The sequence below is a fragment of the Rhipicephalus microplus genome, chromosome 10, assembly GCF_043290135.1.
Source record: "Rhipicephalus microplus isolate Deutch F79 chromosome 10, USDA_Rmic, whole genome shotgun sequence".
Classification (NCBI taxonomy): Eukaryota; Metazoa; Arthropoda; class Arachnida; order Ixodida; family Ixodidae; genus Rhipicephalus; species Rhipicephalus microplus.
The window spans coordinates 361,190-379,128 of NC_134709.1; the positions used below are offsets into that span (position 1 = coordinate 361,190).

Below are 17,939 nucleotides of genomic sequence, written 5' to 3' on the forward strand. Positions count from 1 at the left end.
TGCATGAAGTTGGGGCACACCACGTCCTCATTTGCTTGCTCTTCCGTCAGGCCGGAAGCCTCGATCACTGCAGTTCCAATCGCCGTGGCGCTCACTTTGCTAAAATTCAGTCCTCCCCGTGGTCGAATTATAATCTTGTGATGCTCCTCGGGAAACTGGGGCATCCTTGAGGCTTTGACAACACGATTCTTGAACGCCCCGGTGGCGTTTATGGCTCTCCTGCCGCCGCCTGTGGCGGCGTCTCCACTGGACACTTGTGAGTTGCATGGCACCGCGTTGACCGCTGCACTGCTCTTCTTCCCAGCACGGGATCGTCGGCCGGCAGCAAATTGCCAGCCAAAATCCTCCTCGTCATTCTCGGATACGTTGGTAGCCTCATCGTCTATGCGGGAGTCTGTCATGTCCGAGGGGAACGTAGGCCGGTTAGGCCTAATGGGCCCTACTCCTCGGTATGGATTGCTCCGCACGCAGAGGGGTGAACAGGAAAAGTCCGGTAATATTGTCAAAAAACCTTGCCGACGTCCAGCACGCAGTGCTGGACATCGCTGCGTGCAATTTGACGCATGACGGATGTCCTGTGATTTGTTAATAAATGTAAGTCTTCTGAAACTTCCCCTTCGTGTGTAAGCCCAATGAGCATGCGCCACTGCATGGTGGACTCTCCGTTCATTTAGCTTTAATTATTGCAAACTTCTTTTAATTGAAACGAATTCGGGCCCCTTCGAGTTCGAATTATCGAGATTCGACTATATGAAAAAAAAAATCATCTTTCTTTTCCAATACCCTTCAATATGGAGCTCTTAGAAAAAGCTACACAAGTGCCTATATACAGTGCAGATCTCATTAAGAAAATCCTTGCAGGAGTGATCAATATCATTTCACACTACAATGCAAAAGTAAAGAGTCATACAATTAGGAGTTTGTAGGTTAACTTCTGCCATTTCTTGCTCACAGTAAAAAAAAAAAAAAATTGATGCTAGGTATATCACATTATATTTAACATTATAAATACAAATATATGTATGTCCAAAATGCAGGGTTTCTTCCCCTGAAGAATGCTCTTGACGTTGATAAAACGTTGCACTTTCAGTCGCATCTAACATGGTTCACACGATCTCAAGCACACAAAGTACTAAAGCTGCAGCAGCTTTTTGTTGATGTCTGCACGCTTTGTCATGTTTTTGGTAGGACTTTCGTTTGCCTCAGCTAAAGCACTTGGCCCAATTCTATGTCTCCCATGTTTTTCTTGGAAATGTCTCCTTCGATAAGACCTTAAGCGTGTTGCAGCATTGCTTTAGAAGACTCTAGGCGCCTTTCTAAGCACTTTTTTTCTTCTTGAAGCTTCACACTTTATCGGTGACTGAAGTGTTGTCACCTGATGTCTTCGGTTTCCGTTTTTTTTCTTGTCCTCAGCCTCCAGCTGGAGTCGGTCGGAGTAATTTTTGTGCGATTTTTTCACATCATTAAGAAGTTCTCATGTTACTGGAGCCTGGGAAGCATCACTATCATAACTCTTCAAATAGCTCTTCACATGTCTTTTGCCATTGAGCATTATTATTCCGAAATTAGCAGGATTGTCTATACTATGTTTATTCACATTAAATCCTCGCTCACAGTCCGCATTGTCATGTGGCAGGGAGAGCAAGGCATGAATAAATATGGAAAGCAATGGATATTCAGCCAATAGCACTGAAGCCCAATAAGTGTCGATGATGCAGTTTGTAGAAGCAGCGCCTTGATCGGGCAACTTAGACTGAAGAGAGTGCCACTCATCAACAAGACACGCCACTTGCTCACTCTTTATCATATGAGGCACACTTGCGGCCACATACTTTATTGATTTAACCGACTGTTTAAAAACTACAGGCAGCGCAGAATTGAGGAAGCATAAATGCAGAAAAAAAAATCTCTTATAGAGGGGGAGCTGCTTCAGTAGATATCGCGCTGCTGCAATGTAGAATGCCTGAGTGTGACCCTTGAATGATCTTTTTTCTTCTAGACTCCAGCTCTGAATTCGTTGTTTAGTGTCGAGTCCGATTTCTGAAGCCTGCTTAAGCCTTTCAGAAGCGCTACATCCAGGCACTTGAGGTGAGCTGCACTCATATTTTTAAATATTTCATGCCTCATAAAGCGGCTCGACAACTTCTTTAAAAGAGTGACAGACTCTGAGAGTACGATGTGTACAAGAGCTTCCTGCGTTTGAAAAAGTGCTTGGAATCCAGTGAACAGTACGGCTGTGTTCAATAAAAAAATAATTTCAGCTAGCGATTTCTTGTCAGCAAGTGCTGCGTCCAGTTGTCTCTGAAGGGCAGAACTTGATGGCCTGGCGTCAGCCGCACGGTGAAAATACGCCTTGAGCGCATCATAATGGCACATTCTTGTACTCAAGCATTGTTATCGCCCCAATACACTACATAATTCTCAGCGCAAACCACGCCTGCAGTGTTCGAGGAGCTTCAGGACTGTAGTAGATCATTTCGATAAGATCACGCCCACTCCGCGAACTATACAGATTACTCTGGAGCCAACGTCACCGCTAGTGATAATGCTAGAGCATTTGACGGCAAGTGTATAAATGCCGACACGCTTCACCGCTTGTCAGTTTTATCGACGGCCGCCGCTCCGTTCGCCGCTCGGGAATGCTGGGGGAACATCCATCGGTATTGATAGGAGGGTACACGGCGCCCCCTGGATGAGGTGGCAACAGCTGACATCCGTCTTGTGTGGGCAGTGTGTGGGCGGACGGTGTGGTGGTAGGACGTAGGAGTCGCGGGAACTGGGGAGTGAAGGCTAACGTACATGACAACTGGGGGCTCGTTTGGGATTGAGCTGACTGAAATCCGTGACGGATTCCTGCAGTTTATGCTGAGACAGACTAATGGATCTGCAATAAAACACGAACGCCTTGCAGGCGAGCTGCGGCAACCGCTGGTGGCTGCTCCCGTTGTGGTATCGCTTCGCCGGACCCTTCACTTTGTGGTATGACTTTGTCGCAGCTTTCCGTCGGGAATTTGCGTCGGCCGACGAAAAGAAGCGTCCGAAGGATGAATTGGAGGCCCGCACCCAGCACCCCGAGGAAAACTTGAAAGAATTTATATATGTTATCTCAGAGCTTTATGACCGAATCAGAGAGGAGGTTGCCAATGACGTTAAGGTCGACAGAGTGCTGCGCCAGATGCAGCCCCAGCTGCATGACTTGGAAGCGGAGTCTACTTTCTCAAGTTTAATGTGGCCAATGGCCTGATGGAGCGAGCACAGCTTCCGCCACCCAAAACATCGGCTTCCGCCACCCAAAACATCGGCTTCCGCCACCCAAAACATCGGCTTCCGCCACCCAAAACAGCGGCTTCCGCCACCCAAAACAGCGGCTTCCGCCACCCAAAACAAACCAAGTCACGCGCGACTTGGCATATTCGGCGCACGGCATGCCCGACGCAATGGCAGTGCCCCAGCACTCCACAGTGGTCGTCTCCGCACCAAATGCCAGTTGGACACCTGGGTGCACGTGGCCCCTCCACCTTGCAGCAGTGCAACCATCGTATCACCGGGACCAGTGGCCCATCATTCAGGCCCAACCTGTCGACGCGCCAACGTTCCGACCACCAGCAGGACGTCGACCTCAGCAGGTTCTGAACCAGGTTGTTTGCCGACGATGTGGCGGTGTCGGCCACATTGCACGCAACTGTGCAAGTAGACCACGCCAAGACGAAGTCGTTTGCTTCCAGTGCAGCCGACCAGGGCACTTCCAGGCGCAGTGCTCGGGAAACGGGCGCCAGTAGGCACTGGTTCGGCGAGTGACTACAGCGGTTTTAGTATGCAAGTTGCATCTGCTGCCTGAGAAGGGAAGGAGCCACTCTCGGACGTTCAAATCGGCAGTACGATGTTCCGTGTCTTGCTTGACACCTGGTCCAGCGTGAGTCTTCTGGGTCCACTGGTGACCAGTACAGCGCGCTCTTAGGGAGGAAAAAAAAAAAACGCGAAATTCGAACATTTCGTCTGGCATCAGGTTGGTCACAAAGCTCTGTGTCAACCAAATGCAGGATAGAATGGAATGGTGGCTCCCGGGTTCAAAAATTTCTGTCTGCCCAACCTGTGCCAAGATGTGGTTCTTGGAAGGGACTTTCTTACAGCCACTGGCATTTCTTTGCACATAGCTTTGAGAGGATGGACTCGGGGCATGGAACTACAGCTTGTTGTGCCTTTTCCAAACCTAACAAAAAGGTTGTCCCAGGTCCAGTGGATGATGCCAATTGCCTTGGAGGTCTGTTTGAGCAACACCCAGACATTGTGGCATGCACCACCATTAGTGGCTCAGGACAGCGGGCAGAGGTATTGAATGAGTTCAGGAACCTGTTGGGAGAGTGCAAGGCACTGTTCACAAAGTTACCTAGTTGTACTACCCTCATTGAGCACTGTATCGACACAGGTGACAGCACACCAGTGCGCACAAAGCTGCGCCCAGTCAATCCCAAGAAACAACACATCATGGATGCCTGTTTGGACGAGATGCTGGAAGGAGGCCTGATCAGGCGCAGCACAAGTAGCGGACAAGTGCACCGGTTCTGGTGGGAAAAAAATCCGGAGGCTACTGTGTGGCTGTTGAGTACAGGCGTTTGAATTCCTGCACGAATGTACCAGTGTACCCGATGCCTCACACTGACTGGCTCTTGGTGCAACTGGGTAATGCCCAGTGGTTCACAAGCTTTGATCTGTCCCAAGGGTTCTTCCAAATTCCACTACGGGAACAAGATGTTGAGAAGGCTGCATTCATATGTCGTAGGGGCCCCTCTGAGTTCACAAGAATGCCATTTGGTGTGGCAGGAGGCCCGGCCACCTTTTAAGCTTTGATGGACGGGGTTCCGAGGGCATAAACAACAAATTTCCCATGGCATTCCTGGATGATGTTTTGGTCTACTCTCCAACAATAGAAGATCACCTAGTACATGTCCGTGAAGTTCTCTAACGCACCCCGAATGCAGGACTTACAATTCTTACCAAAGTACAACAGTGCACCCAATACCTCACCTTTCTCGGTCATATTGTTTCTCTAGGAGAGTGCCGGTGTAGTGCACACGTATCCCGAAGTAGTACAGCTACTAGCGTGGGTCCGGTATTAGCGAGCCGCAGGGCACACGTTAACCGTCGCCGTGGCGAAAACACGATACTGCTCAAGGTCACAACACTTTATTGTCTGTGGCAACACCAAATGCAGTACAGCCTGTTGCAAAGGAACGGCGTAAAAGCAAATGAGCTTATCCACGCCACGGGCGTAAAAGTATTACACAGGGTGCCGCGAGCACGTCTCCGTCGTAAAGGTGATTCACGGAGACACCGGGACCAAGGCCCGATTGCTCGAGCGAGGGCAAAGGCGCTCGCGTTGGCTTCTGAGGGAGACGGGTCGGCGCAGCTTGGCCACGCACTAGGACACCGTACCACCCTTCGGCCGAGCGTATGCAGAGGGGCAACAAAAGGTGAGCGTTCACCTCGGGCGCCTCCCGAGGCTCACTCGAGGATGTTCACCACTGAGTAGGCTTCTCCTCGTGTGCGCCGCTGAGTGCTACGCCTTCAAAGGTTTCAGTGCAAAATTAAGCACCGTCGTGGGAAGGCCAACATCCCTGCTGATGCCCTAAGCCGGGTGCCTGTTGAGCCAGACTACAAGACGGCAGCTAAAAGACTGCCTGAGAGACTTTTGCCACTTGACTTGGACACTGACGAAGGTTCTGTCATGTTTGACACCTGCTTGCTGACCACCGTTGAGGACCTCAGTGTAATAAACAATGTGAGAAAACTAGCACAGGAACAACGTGCTGCCCTTTTATGTGACATAACGAAGACTATCCAGGGAGAATCTCTGCGGAAAGGCAGTGCCAAAACCGGTCTCCTGGAGGACCTAGCATCCACATCCCATCTAGAGTCATTGGGACTTTTGGTAATATGCTGCTGCGACCGTACAGTAGCTTGGTTGCCTGCTCACTTTCCTTCCTTGGTCCTGCAGATGGCCCGTGACCACCCAACACGTGTCCATGCAGGATTCTTCAAAACATTACGGAGCATCAGGGAGAAATTTGTGTGGTTGGGCATGAACAATGACATATCAAAGTATGTCCGCGGTAGCTCTGTCTGTCAAAGGACGAAAGCACAGCGTTTCAAACCCCAGGGTTTTATGGCAAGTCAATGGCCTGTTGCACCAATGGAAGGACTTAGTATTGACTTGACGGGGCCATTACCTACTAGCCCTCAGGGGCACAAGCACTTGCTAGTCATTGTTAGCAAATTCTCCAAATTCATTGAGCTCTTCCCTCTTCCTGCAGCAACAACACAGCAAATAGCAAGCCGTGTGGAAGAGTTCATCTGCCAACATGGGTACCTATTGCTATTTCTAGCGATAACGGGAAACCCTTTGTTAGTAAGTTATAGAAGAACCTCTTGAGACGATGGAGTATCTGGGAGTGCCACACTGTACCTTACAGGCCAGCAGGACAAATGTTCGAACGGCATAATGGCGCCGTGAAGCAGTGCCTTTGTGCATACTGCAATGAGCACAAAAACTGGGACCAATACATTCCCGAGACTGCTTTTGCAATGCGAACTGTCCTAAGTGTTGCTACTGGGTACACCCAAGCCCTCCTCTGCTATGACCGTGAGCTACGAACTTTCTGGAAACCTACCGAGGAGAAGCAGGATGCCGAGCCGGCTGCATCGGCTTCTCATGCATTCGCAGCAGAACTTCAGTCCCATTTGGCGGAGATCATGGATGCTGCACGGCAGCATCAGCAAAATGCTTGGCATGCTCAGAGGCAGCACTACGATCAGGGACGGCAAGCTACGACATTAGAGAAAGGTGACCTTGTCCTGCGTGAAACCCACATACTCAGTGATGCTGCAAGGGGCATCTCGTCAAAGCTCTCACCAAAGCGAAATGGACAATTCTGCATCTACAGACGTGTTGGTCTAAATATCTTCAAGCTCGCCCACCCGCAGACTGGAAAAGCTTGTGGAGAGGCCCATGTTGACCAGCTCGCCAAATACTATCCTCCACGGTCGGCAGGGTGGGAGCTTCACGCTTCAAGGGGGGGACATCCATCAGTATCGATAGGAGGGTATGCGGCGCCCCCTGAATAAGGTGGCAACAGCAGACATCGGTCTTGTGTGGGCAGTGTGTGAGGGGAAGGTGTGGTGGTAGGACGTAGGAGTCACGGGGACTAGGGAGTGAGGCCTAACGAACATGACAATACCAAGGTTCATTTACAGGCTGTTAAACTGTGACGACTGGACAGCATGCTTAAAAAATAATACACGCCCATCATACACATCCAAGACATTGGCTCCAGCAGAACACGTTCAAGAATTTTTCATGTCAAACTTGCACTTATGATTTATGCTGCAGCTACCAATCTTTCTGCAATGGTGAATACAATTGGCTAATCAAAGGCCCACTTGCCTGGGAGGTACTTGATAATACTCTCGTCCACAACTTCCACAGCAAGTGACACCTGTCTGCAGTCATCAAAAGGCTTGAGCTCCTGGTCCTCAGCTGAAAAGATTACACAGTTAGATGCATAATGTTCTTGATCGATCAATGACAAGTGCGTTAAAAATGCCAGGCTTGCCCAAAGTGTGCGGCACAGTACAAGCATAACCCCTTTAGCAGTGGTGGCTACGTTTGTGTATTTTATTTATAGTCAGTATGTCATTACTTAGCTTAAGTGTGCTGCATCTGCATAGAACAGCAGCCGAGAGCGTTAGTGAAGTCACTACAATATTCGACAAGTCGTTGGACAGAATCAGTGCTTTTTCAAAACATTTCTTTTCTTTTTCTCGAAATGCACACAACCAAAAAGAATTGAGCACTAGGCTTCTGTGAATATTTGAGCATTTGGATATCTAAAAGAATATTATTGTGAAGGTTCTTGCCACCGGACCAAATGACAGAATGCCTCACGGCCTCAAAACTCAGAAAATATTCATAAGTAGAAAAATGATCACCATTTAAACTCGCAACTCAAGGTACTCGCAGCCACTGGACATGCTATCAACCATTCAGCCCACACCACGCCGGCCATCCAACACACACGCACACACTCTGCCAGTCTGTCACCAGGCCCCTGCACATCATGTTGGTTGGCGCTTTGGTAAGGGATCTGTGGGACGCCTGCTACCCTACCGTGCAGCATGTGTAATTATCCACATGCGGCGATGCGCGCAATTCCGCAACAATGTCAAATTTGCTTTAACACTGGCGCCCAACGCGGTATCAAAAGCTCAAAGCTTTTGACTGCTCTCAGCGAGTCAGTTCGCCTGCGCGATTTGGGCTTGTTGCAACATGCCTGCTTCGTAACATTTTTGTCCACTGACCTTTTTAGGCGGATGCAACGCGGTATCAAAAGCTCAAAGCTTTTGACTGCTCTCAGCGAGTCAGTTCGCCTGCGCAATTTGGGCTTGTTGCAACATGCCTGCTTCGTAACATTTTTGTCCACTGATCTTTTTAGGCGGATGCCGCGTTGCACAGAGAGGCCATCGCCTCTAACGACGGGCGCCCTTCGGCACCCGTTCGTGTCATCACCCCCTTTTGTGGTGAACACACAATCAACGTGGTAGCTGATGTGCTATCTTCTGCCCCCTGTTGTCTGCCGAGAACCTAAATTTCGTTGTGACGGCCGCTCGCGGTGCTTTAGCACATGCAAGTGTCGGAGGGGAACAGCGGCGAAAAGGGGGAGTCCCCATGAGGACGACCTTGGCTGCTATTTAGGTAAGCGGCGCACTGTGTAGCGGCCGAGCGGGGGAACTTTTACCACTGTGAGGACAGCGAACCAGTGACGCAGTGCACGAGGCGGTTGCTGCAGTCCTGAGTAGGCGCGATACCAGACTCCCCCCTTTGGGAGAATGGGAATCGCTTTCAGCAGAGAAGAGCTTCTGAAGGCATGCAAAGTGATCCGTTTTGTCGCGAAATGTGCGACGGTCTCAGAGAGATGGAGTGCCGCGACGCTGCTTGTCCTGCAGCGGGCGCCAATAGCGATTGTCTCGGCGAGACAGAGCACTGTGACGCTGCTGTCTCTGCAGCGGACGCGAATAGGGGCTCGAACCAGCGTGTGTCGCCGAGTCCTCGGCGAATTCATATTTGCTGGACCATGATGGGCTCCTGCTGAAGTGTATAGTCACTGACGACGAGTCCATCGACCTGTTTAAGGTGGTTATGCCCAAAAGTTTGAGAGCCGCACTGTTGCCATCCTCTCACAACGAACTCGTGGCCGATCACCTGAGTGGCTTGAAAGTTTCTGCAAACTTAGCAACGTTGTGACCTGGCCCGGCACAAAGCGCGACATTTATCGCTATGCCGTGCTGCGACGCCTGACAAACGGTGGAACCAAGGGTTGGCAAGCCGCCCGGTCTTATGAGCAGATTGTCAGTGAGCGTCCAGGGCCCGTACTAGCTGAAAGATCCCCTTTTGGGAAAACTCAGCTGTGCCCACATCATAGACCAGAAGCCCTTTGTTACGGTCTGACGAGCTCGCGCCAGCGCCCTGCAGCACTTCGCGCAAGCAACGGGCACACCCAGGGCGGCGGACCGCATTCGGACCCCGCACCAGTATATTCTGAAGAAGCGGTTACCTTTGTGATTTCGTGCCAGACGGCGGACTTCTCCGCAAACGAAGGCCCTCAGTTTACTATCTAGCCTCAGTATAGGTTAGCTTCTTTAAGGCCTTTTCTCGTAAAGAAGTTGACTCTGCCCAGTTTGCTGCCAGTGTTTCTTTTAAAGTGTTCATGCGTATTTTATGTTTTTATGTTTCTTTCGTCTAATATTAAGTGTTATTTGTATTTTGTTTTATTTTCTTTTGGCCAGAAATTGAGTGTCATTTTGCTCTGTTTTACTTTTTTTTCGTGTTTATTTCGTCTACCGCGAAGGGAGTTGTGACCTTGACTGTCTGTGCTTATGCATGGAGGGCGGGAAAAAGGACACATTGCACTTTTTTTTGCACAGCCGTCAGCGATGTAGGAGTGCTTCTGTGCGTCTGCAAGTGCGTGACGCTTTAGTGCGTGCCCGTGAAGAGTGCTCGTCACGGCTTCGCCCTATCCACGTGGACACTAGAGGTGCTCGGGGCGCTGACCCAGTACCGTCAGACGGTCCTGCTGTGCCCTGCTCTCGGTCGTCGCCAAGAAGCCCTGCTGCCTTTTCCACCACGACTCCTGTGCGAGACCAGCTGACAGCAGCTACATGCTGCTGGCTAACCCCAGGGGGCCTGGCCGCCAATTCCTGTTCGGCCTCCCTGATCCCTGGAGAGGCCCAGCTTCCCGCAACATCCCAGCTCTGTCATAGAGCCAGAAATGTGGGCCTTTCAAACCACAATCAAAGAGGCATCCATCGGACTCGCGGCTAATCAAGAACAGCAACGAGCCATCAGAGAGCCTTCCGGGCCTCTGACCTCGCACTCGGGCATCGCACCCAGCGGACATTGTCAGGCTCTTCAGCCCCTCCGCACCATGGACGCTATCTCTCCCAAGCACCACGAACACTAGTCCTACTTTCCTGTGCTCCCTTTCGCAATTATATTTATAGTGTCATGTGTTTATTTTGTTAATGTTTTTTTTCTCCTTTGTCATCATTTTTTAGCAGTTACAGGGCTGGAGTGAGGTTAGCTGTCGCTCATAGCAGTGTCATTTTAACTGCATGGGTGATATCTGGCTACCTTTGCAGACCGGTAAAGGGCAAATTTAGGAGAGGGGGATGTGGGAATTGAGGCTAGCACACTGCCTTTGCGCAGGCTTTGCCACCTATTTCGGCCGTTCTCATGTCCCGACATGACTCTCCTCTTCCGCTGTCTGCCGCGCTGGGGAAGCGAGGAATGACGTTTAACCCATCTCACCTGGTACCGGATGTCGACTGTGGCTCCGCGCACGAAGTCTGTCGAGAGGTTTTGCGCACGCGCTTCAGGGAGTGGGAAAGACCTTTCCGGGGACGACATGGGGATAAGCATGCTTTTCTTTTCCCTCTATCAGCTCCCTTTGGGGCTTGTTCGGACTTCACCAACAGAGCCTTGCGCCCGCGGCAAACGCTTACTTTATGTCGCCCCTCCTTTCCAAACGCTAGGCCGAAGAGTGGTGCCGGTTCCTAGTGCATGGCCAGGCTACGCCATCCCGTATCTCTCAGGAGCCTCTTCTGCGCGTGGTGGTTGCCGCGAACGGTTGTTTCTAGTGTGGGTCCTTGGCGCGTGGCACCGCGGGCCTGCGCGCCGGTGGCCCTCGTTGTAAGTCAAGCGTTGGCGCCGCCGCCTTGGGTATGTTATTGTGCATGTCATTTTTGGAGTGCATGGAAATTGTGTGTAAGAATGTCTTAGTTGGTTGATCACGATTGATGTATCATTTGGCAGACGATATCATCGTTCAAAAGTAGTATAATAAATGTATGTTGTTGTTTGGTTTGTACCGACCGCGTCTACTGTGACCGTTCACTCCAAGAGCGTGGCGTGGTGCGCGCTTGCCAATTCGAAACCCCACAACGTCCTCGTGGCACCCTGTGTAGTACTTTTTGCCTGTGGCGTGGATAAGCCCATTTGCTTTCCCGCCACACCTTTGCAAAGGGCTGTACAGTCGAGCCCCCTTATAACGAACCTGAGCGTGACGTGGCATCTGTTCGCTGAATCCCGAAGTTCATAGTAAATGAAACACAGCTTTTAAAAAGTTGCGAGTAAAAACACAAACTTTTTTTGCCCAAAAAGTTCGTGATGCATGTGTTCCGAAGAGCAGAAGTGATAAGGGCGGTCTGGAGTTCATTTAAAACGGCAGAGTGCTCGCTCGCCGAGGCCCGTGGCATAAGCTACATGAGGCACTGGCTCAAAAGTTTTCGTCGTTCTCGCAATCCCATTCCTTCAAATCGCTCTCGCCACGTACTTTATTCACAATGCGCCAATCCATGCACGATTCCGCAGTGTCGGCATCATCAGCGGCCGTAATTAAACCATCGCAACAGATGTCCCACCCGCTCTCCCAGGTCGGAGTCGACGACGCGCTGCCACAAATCGCCGCCGCAGCGGTCCTGTTCGGAAGCTTCAGGCTCGGCATCGGGCCCGACGTCGACGAAGTCAGCCTCGCGAAAACAGTCTCGCGCACATGTCGTCGACACCGCCACCCACGAAACATTCACCATCTCCACAGCTGAATACCAGGACACCCGAAGCGGCAAGTTGGCTGCCAGGTAGTCAACAACTATGAGCAAGCGCTCCGCAACGCGGCACCTAATGCGCGAATTACGCTCAAGCCAAGCGGTCACACTTTCAAAGTTTTGTTGAGCGGCACGAAAAAAAAAGCGTGGTAGTTTTCTCGTCGGCCATTATGACCACACACGCACACCAAGAGCGAGCAAGACGCACACACGCGACACACATGCCAGAACGCGTGGAACAGTTCTGGGCTCATTTCCAGTAGAAAAACGGAACTAATTCGAGCCAGCGTGGCGGGCGTTGCGGAGCGTCGACGACAGGCGAAGGGGTTGTGATCAAGAGAGGAGAGAAGACTTGCGAGAGAAGGGCAAGGAGTTGCGATAAAGGGAGGAGAGGATATGGCGGGAGGGCAACCTTGAAAACCAAAACACACGGGAAGGAGGCAGGTTTGGTAGCTTGCTCGAAAGGTCCGCAAAACTCGCACGTAGAAAAACTTGGAAAGAGTGCATGGCCGCCTGAATCGTTGCGCGCGGCAATGTTTGAAGAAGCCGAGGCCGTGGTAAAAAAATCTTTTTGTTGCGCCAGCGGGTTTGTGTGGACTCATGAACTTCGATATTTCGCGATTCGTTCGGCGCAAATTAACAGCCATTTTTGCACTTCCACACGCGTGCGGAAGACATGCTGAGCCGAGTGCGAAGTGAGCGAGAACAAGTCCTAAACACGAAACGAATTGCAAATTATCAGAGTCGGTGGGTAGCGTACGCACATGCACTAGACGCAAATTATCGGATACAGTCGGTGGCTGACGATGTTGGCAAATGGTCTAGTCACTCCAAGCCGGCAACGCCAACGATAGTTCCAGCGATCAAAGACAGGGTAGATGGCGGACCGGTCTTCGAAATATCAGGGGCAATGTGAAAACACAGGCCGCGTCGGAATGCTCAGAGTAGCGGGGGGACAAAAACGGAGGGGTGTGTAACAAAAGCGGCCGGGGAGAGCGGCAACTAGAGGTGCGCGGAGGCAGGGTTGGCGTTTAACAATAAAAATGTATGCGCACCTCGCCGATGCCTGATCAGTGGTCGAAATTGGTTTTCTGGGAAGTGAGCAGACCGCTGACTCCGTTCGCTGTAACCAATCAACGGCGCTCAGAGACGTTCATTGTAAGTGCGATTTTGTGCCATTGAAACAATGTGTATTATCACGGTCACGTGGATATTGTTCGTTTTAAACGAAAGTTCGTTTTAAGTGGGGCCGTTATATGTGGGCTCGACTGTGCTGCGTTTTGGCGTTGCCACAGACAATAAAGTGTTGCGACCTTGAGCAGTATCGTGTTCTAGCCAAAGTGAGGGTTAACGCATGCCCTGCGGTTCGCTAAGAATAAACCCACGCTGGTGGCCGTACTCCTTCGGTTTCAGTCATCGAATCGGTGAGGGCGAAAGCGTTGCTGGCTTTGAGTGTTTATTCGATGTGGGCATTCGTTTTGCCTTTGCTGGCATGCTTCTACTCATTCCTGAAACTTGTGAGCATCACTGTTGCTTTTCCTCTATGCTGCGGCAAGTTGACTGCCTTCAACGACGCCTTCGAAGTCTTCTGGTTTTGGAGTGCCTATGAAAATGAGGACGCTTGAGTGAGGCAGAGTGGTGACTGGTTCTTCCAGCACATTCAAGGCTTGTCCAGGCAGTGTGCACAGCGGTAGTGCTTTTTCAGTGGATAGTGTTATCGAGTTTGTTCTCAGGTTGATGACGACACCATGAAGGCTTAAGGGAGAAGTCCATATGAAAGATGACATCTCTCGGGCAATGCTGTGGTGCGACAAAGCTTGCAGGTTAAATCTGGCTCGATGACCTCCAGCAGTACGGATTTCAGGGTGTCATGGATTACGGGTTTGATGACCAAAGTGATTACACAAGAAGCAACTCTGCTGCTGACTAAGTCCATTATTTCGGGGTTCAAAGCTTGCCTCTACTACCTCTTCTCTGACCCTGCTTGACCAAGCGTCTTATTTAGACGTTCGGTCAGGCCATCCATTTGTGAGTGGTACGCAGTTTTACAACGGTGGCTTGCCTGGCTGTATCTCAGGATTGCCCGAGTCAGGTCAGTAGTAAACGCCGTACCTCCGTCGGTGACGAGAACCTCTGGGGCGCCATGTCGAAGGATGCTGTTCTCACCGAAGAACTTGGCTACCTCAGCAGCACTACCTTTGGTCAGGGCTCTTGTTTCGGCGTAGGGTGTGAGTTAGTCAGTAGTCAGTAGGACAATCCACTTATTTTGGCAAGTCGACGTTGGCAATGGCTCCAAGAGGTCCATTTTGATCTGCTGGAACTGTCACCAAGGAGGATCGATTGGCTGGAGGAAGCCTGCTGATCTTGTGGGTGGTGTCTTCCGTCGTTAACAGTCTTGGCATGTCCTCGGGTAATGAATGGCGTCGGTGCTAAAGCGTGGCCAGTAGTACCTTTCTTGTATCCTCACGAGCGTGCGGGAAATATTAAGATGTGCTGCCGTTGGATCATCGTGCAGAGCCTTGAGGAGTTCTTGTCGCAGAGCTGAAGGCACCACAAGAATGTACTTGGCTCGAAGGGGCGAGAAGATAATCTTTTACACAAGGCAATTTCTCAGCCAAAATGATGTAAGTGCCCGTTTGAATACCTTCTGAACAACAGAGGTCTCCAAGTTCTGGGTCAGCCCGCTGTTGTTTAGCGTCGTCGTCGGCAGTTATTCCTAAGAAGCAGTCGTCATTTAGGTCCTCGGGCGGCAGTGGGTCGATGGGGGCTCGAGACAGGCAATCGGCGTAGGAGTGTTTTCTGCCGGACTTTCAAAAAACACTAATGTCATATTCTTGAAGTCTCAGGCTCAATCGCGCAAGGCGACCTGAAGGGTCCTTCAAGGTACTAACGAACACAATGCGTGGTGGTCGCTCACAACTTTGAAGGGCCTACCGTAAAGGTAAGGACGAAACTTTGCCGTCGCCCAGAGAATGGCAAGCCACTTCTTTTCTGTTGCAGTGATCCCAATAAGGTCTTTTGATTTGTAGCAATTTTTAAAGCAGCAAAATTTTCAATTAGGAGCACTTGGGAGCAGCAAAAGTTTTTATTTTGGAGTAATCTGGAACAACTAACTTCACATCCTGGAGGAGAAGCGAGTTGCATTTACATTCAAGGACATGAATAAGTATTTTGGGACTCTTGTCTCCTGTGAAGAGCTAGAAATATTTTTTCTGTTTATTTTAAATCTCATGAAGCCAGCCATTTTAGGAGCATTCCCTATTTTAGTTGATGGTGCAAAAAAAGATAGCATGATTAAGTTGGCCATTCTGAAAAAACTTGTTCAGTGATTATTTTCGTAGCAATTAAAGAGAATACTGATTGAATAAAATTGTACTTCATGAAATAACATCCTATGCACCTATGTGGTTATCAGTATATATAGTAGACAAATGCTATGACATACAACACTAGATCCACACACACCTAGTTGCAACTGCATTTCCCTTAAAAGACTCCAAGGATATAGAGAGGTTATTTTTCTTCACAACTCATTACACTGCTGGGCTTAACATGACGTCATTTATCTAATCTCGTAAAGCCAACCTCCTCTGGCACTCATCTCTCTGTGCAAACAAACTTCGTTTTTCCTTTGCAGCGATGTTTGATGTGGCTAAGGCATTGTCTATACTCCAAAATCTCCCTGTAGAGTTCTAGAAAGCAGTGAACAATGAAAATAGAACCTCACAGGGTACCTTGTGCATAGGCCTAAGACGACTAAAAGACAAGAGACGTTTTGCTTTTATTGCGATAGCAATTACAGGGACATTCTTGACCAGTCTTTGCCATCGCAAGGGGCGTAGGTAATTTTTTTCTCTATTTTCAGGGGGAGGAAGTGCACACTGATCAGAAGGGGGGCATGCAAATGGTAATATTTAGCTATATAAATGCCATGGCAAAAAATATTTTGGGGGAAGGGGAGGGAAGTTCACGATGTCCACGTTCACGAGTGCAGATGCGATAGCATCACCTCGTGTGCCAGGCCTGCCATAGATTGTGACTAAAGCAGAGAGGAACGCGCCACTCATCTTCATAAAGCGAGAAGGAACTAGGAATGCAAGGTATCTTTTAGACAGGATGTTGCGTAGCTCAGATGAACTCTGGCTAAAGGGACAATGATCACTCCAATTTCAGAAGCGGTTTTTGCACTGTCAGTTACCTAAATGCGAAGCACATGTTATAGTAGCACAAAAAGTTTACAAGCATGTCTCATAAGGCCTCAAAATAGCGCGCTCGCAAATGCGCCTTTCAAGTGATGCAGCTTTGGCCCCCCCCCAAAAAAAACTAAGCAATTATTGCGATGAAGTGATGTTTAATTTTTTTTAACGGTCAGCTATTGACCTTGGAAAGCGAGAGGCGGACGTATAACAAGACGTAGCCGCTTTACCGTGGGCTTTCCAACCCCAGAGCAGTCAGCGATATTAAAACTGAATTCTGGCTGCTCCAACCAGGAAGCATGCTTTTAATAATGAGATGACATTTAAAAAAAAGCATGTGAAAATTTTGAATACAGACTCTAGCAATGTCAAGTTCAAAATGGCAGGGTGTTTTAGCAGTTCTTACCGCAACAGCGATTACAAACGGGAATGTGCTGGGGAAAGTAATCACGAAAATGAACTACTGAATGAAGATCCATGAATAAAGTATATTAAAGAAAAAGTGTCAATGCGTTTCCACCGTGCACGTGTTCTTTTGTGGACTCGAAGCACAGGAAATCAGACCGCACGTGATGTCCGGAAGTAGACGTGACACACATTCTGGCGATGCGTACGTGTGTAGTTAGTGAAAATTCCTTTGATATGGTGCCGCGCAACTCTTCAGACGAGCCATCAGCAGTGTTTCTGGAACGAAAGACGCCCGCCAATAAATCGCCGCCACAGTTTCACGATACAGATAGGAATAGACGTCACAAGCCTCTGCGAAGAGTGCATTTCACCGTTAAGTGGACTTGCACAACAGAAGTTGTGTAGGCAACAAACATCGTGGATTACTTAAGACACACGCGCGACCACTGTTAATTCAGCGGAATAATATTAGGCATGTGACTGTGACTCTTGTGGCCCCGAGAACATGATGATGTTTTTATGCACCGACGTAGCTATTGCCGGTGACAGACACTCCCAAATCCGACTTAGGCACAGTTTGGCAAAATTTTTGTTTATATTGTTACATGAGTAAAGAGTGAATAAATTGCAGGGGCGTAGAGCAAAAGGACGCTTTTTAGGCTCTTATCCATCTGCTCACTACGCCACCAATACTAGCCCATTTCGACCCTGTATCACCTATAGAGCTTCAAGCCGATGCTAGTGGCCATGGAATTGGAGCAGTCCTCGGTCAACGACAGCACGGGAAGGACCGCGTGATTGCTTACGCCAGTCGTCTTCTTTCACCTGCCGAACGGAAGTTCTCAATCACTGAGCGTGAATGCCTAGCTTTAGTGTGGGCCGTGACAAAATTCAGGCCTTACCTGTATGGCCGAACTTTTTTTGTTGTTACTGACTATCACGCTCGCTGTTGGCTCTCATCGTTAAAAGACCCATCTGGACGTCTCGGTTGCTGGGCGCTGTGTCTGCAAGAATACTCGTTCGTGGTCCACTACAAGTCGGGACGCCTGCACACAGACGCAGAGTGTTTGTCATGTCATCCGGTTGAAATGCCCGACTTGACAGAACTTGCAACAGACCCCTGCGTGCTCTCCATCCAAGCTTTGGGTGATATCTCCAACGAACAACATGACCCATCGT

At 49.7% G+C, this 17,939-nt stretch overlaps 1 protein-coding gene across 4 annotated transcripts in view; it reads right to left on the minus strand.

Annotated features, from left to right (window-relative positions):
* LOC119181346 (nuclear pore membrane glycoprotein 210) overlaps positions 1-17,939 on the minus strand; it is a 322,530-nt gene that overhangs the window by 107,036 nt on the left and 197,555 nt on the right. For all 4 annotated transcript variants that reach the window (XM_075874836.1, XM_075874835.1, XM_037432564.2 and 1 more), the window contains one exon: positions 7,442-7,534. In XM_075874836.1, the coding sequence (XP_075730951.1) occupies positions 7,442-7,534 (93 nt within the window). The remainder of the gene's footprint in view (positions 1-7,441; positions 7,535-17,939) is intronic.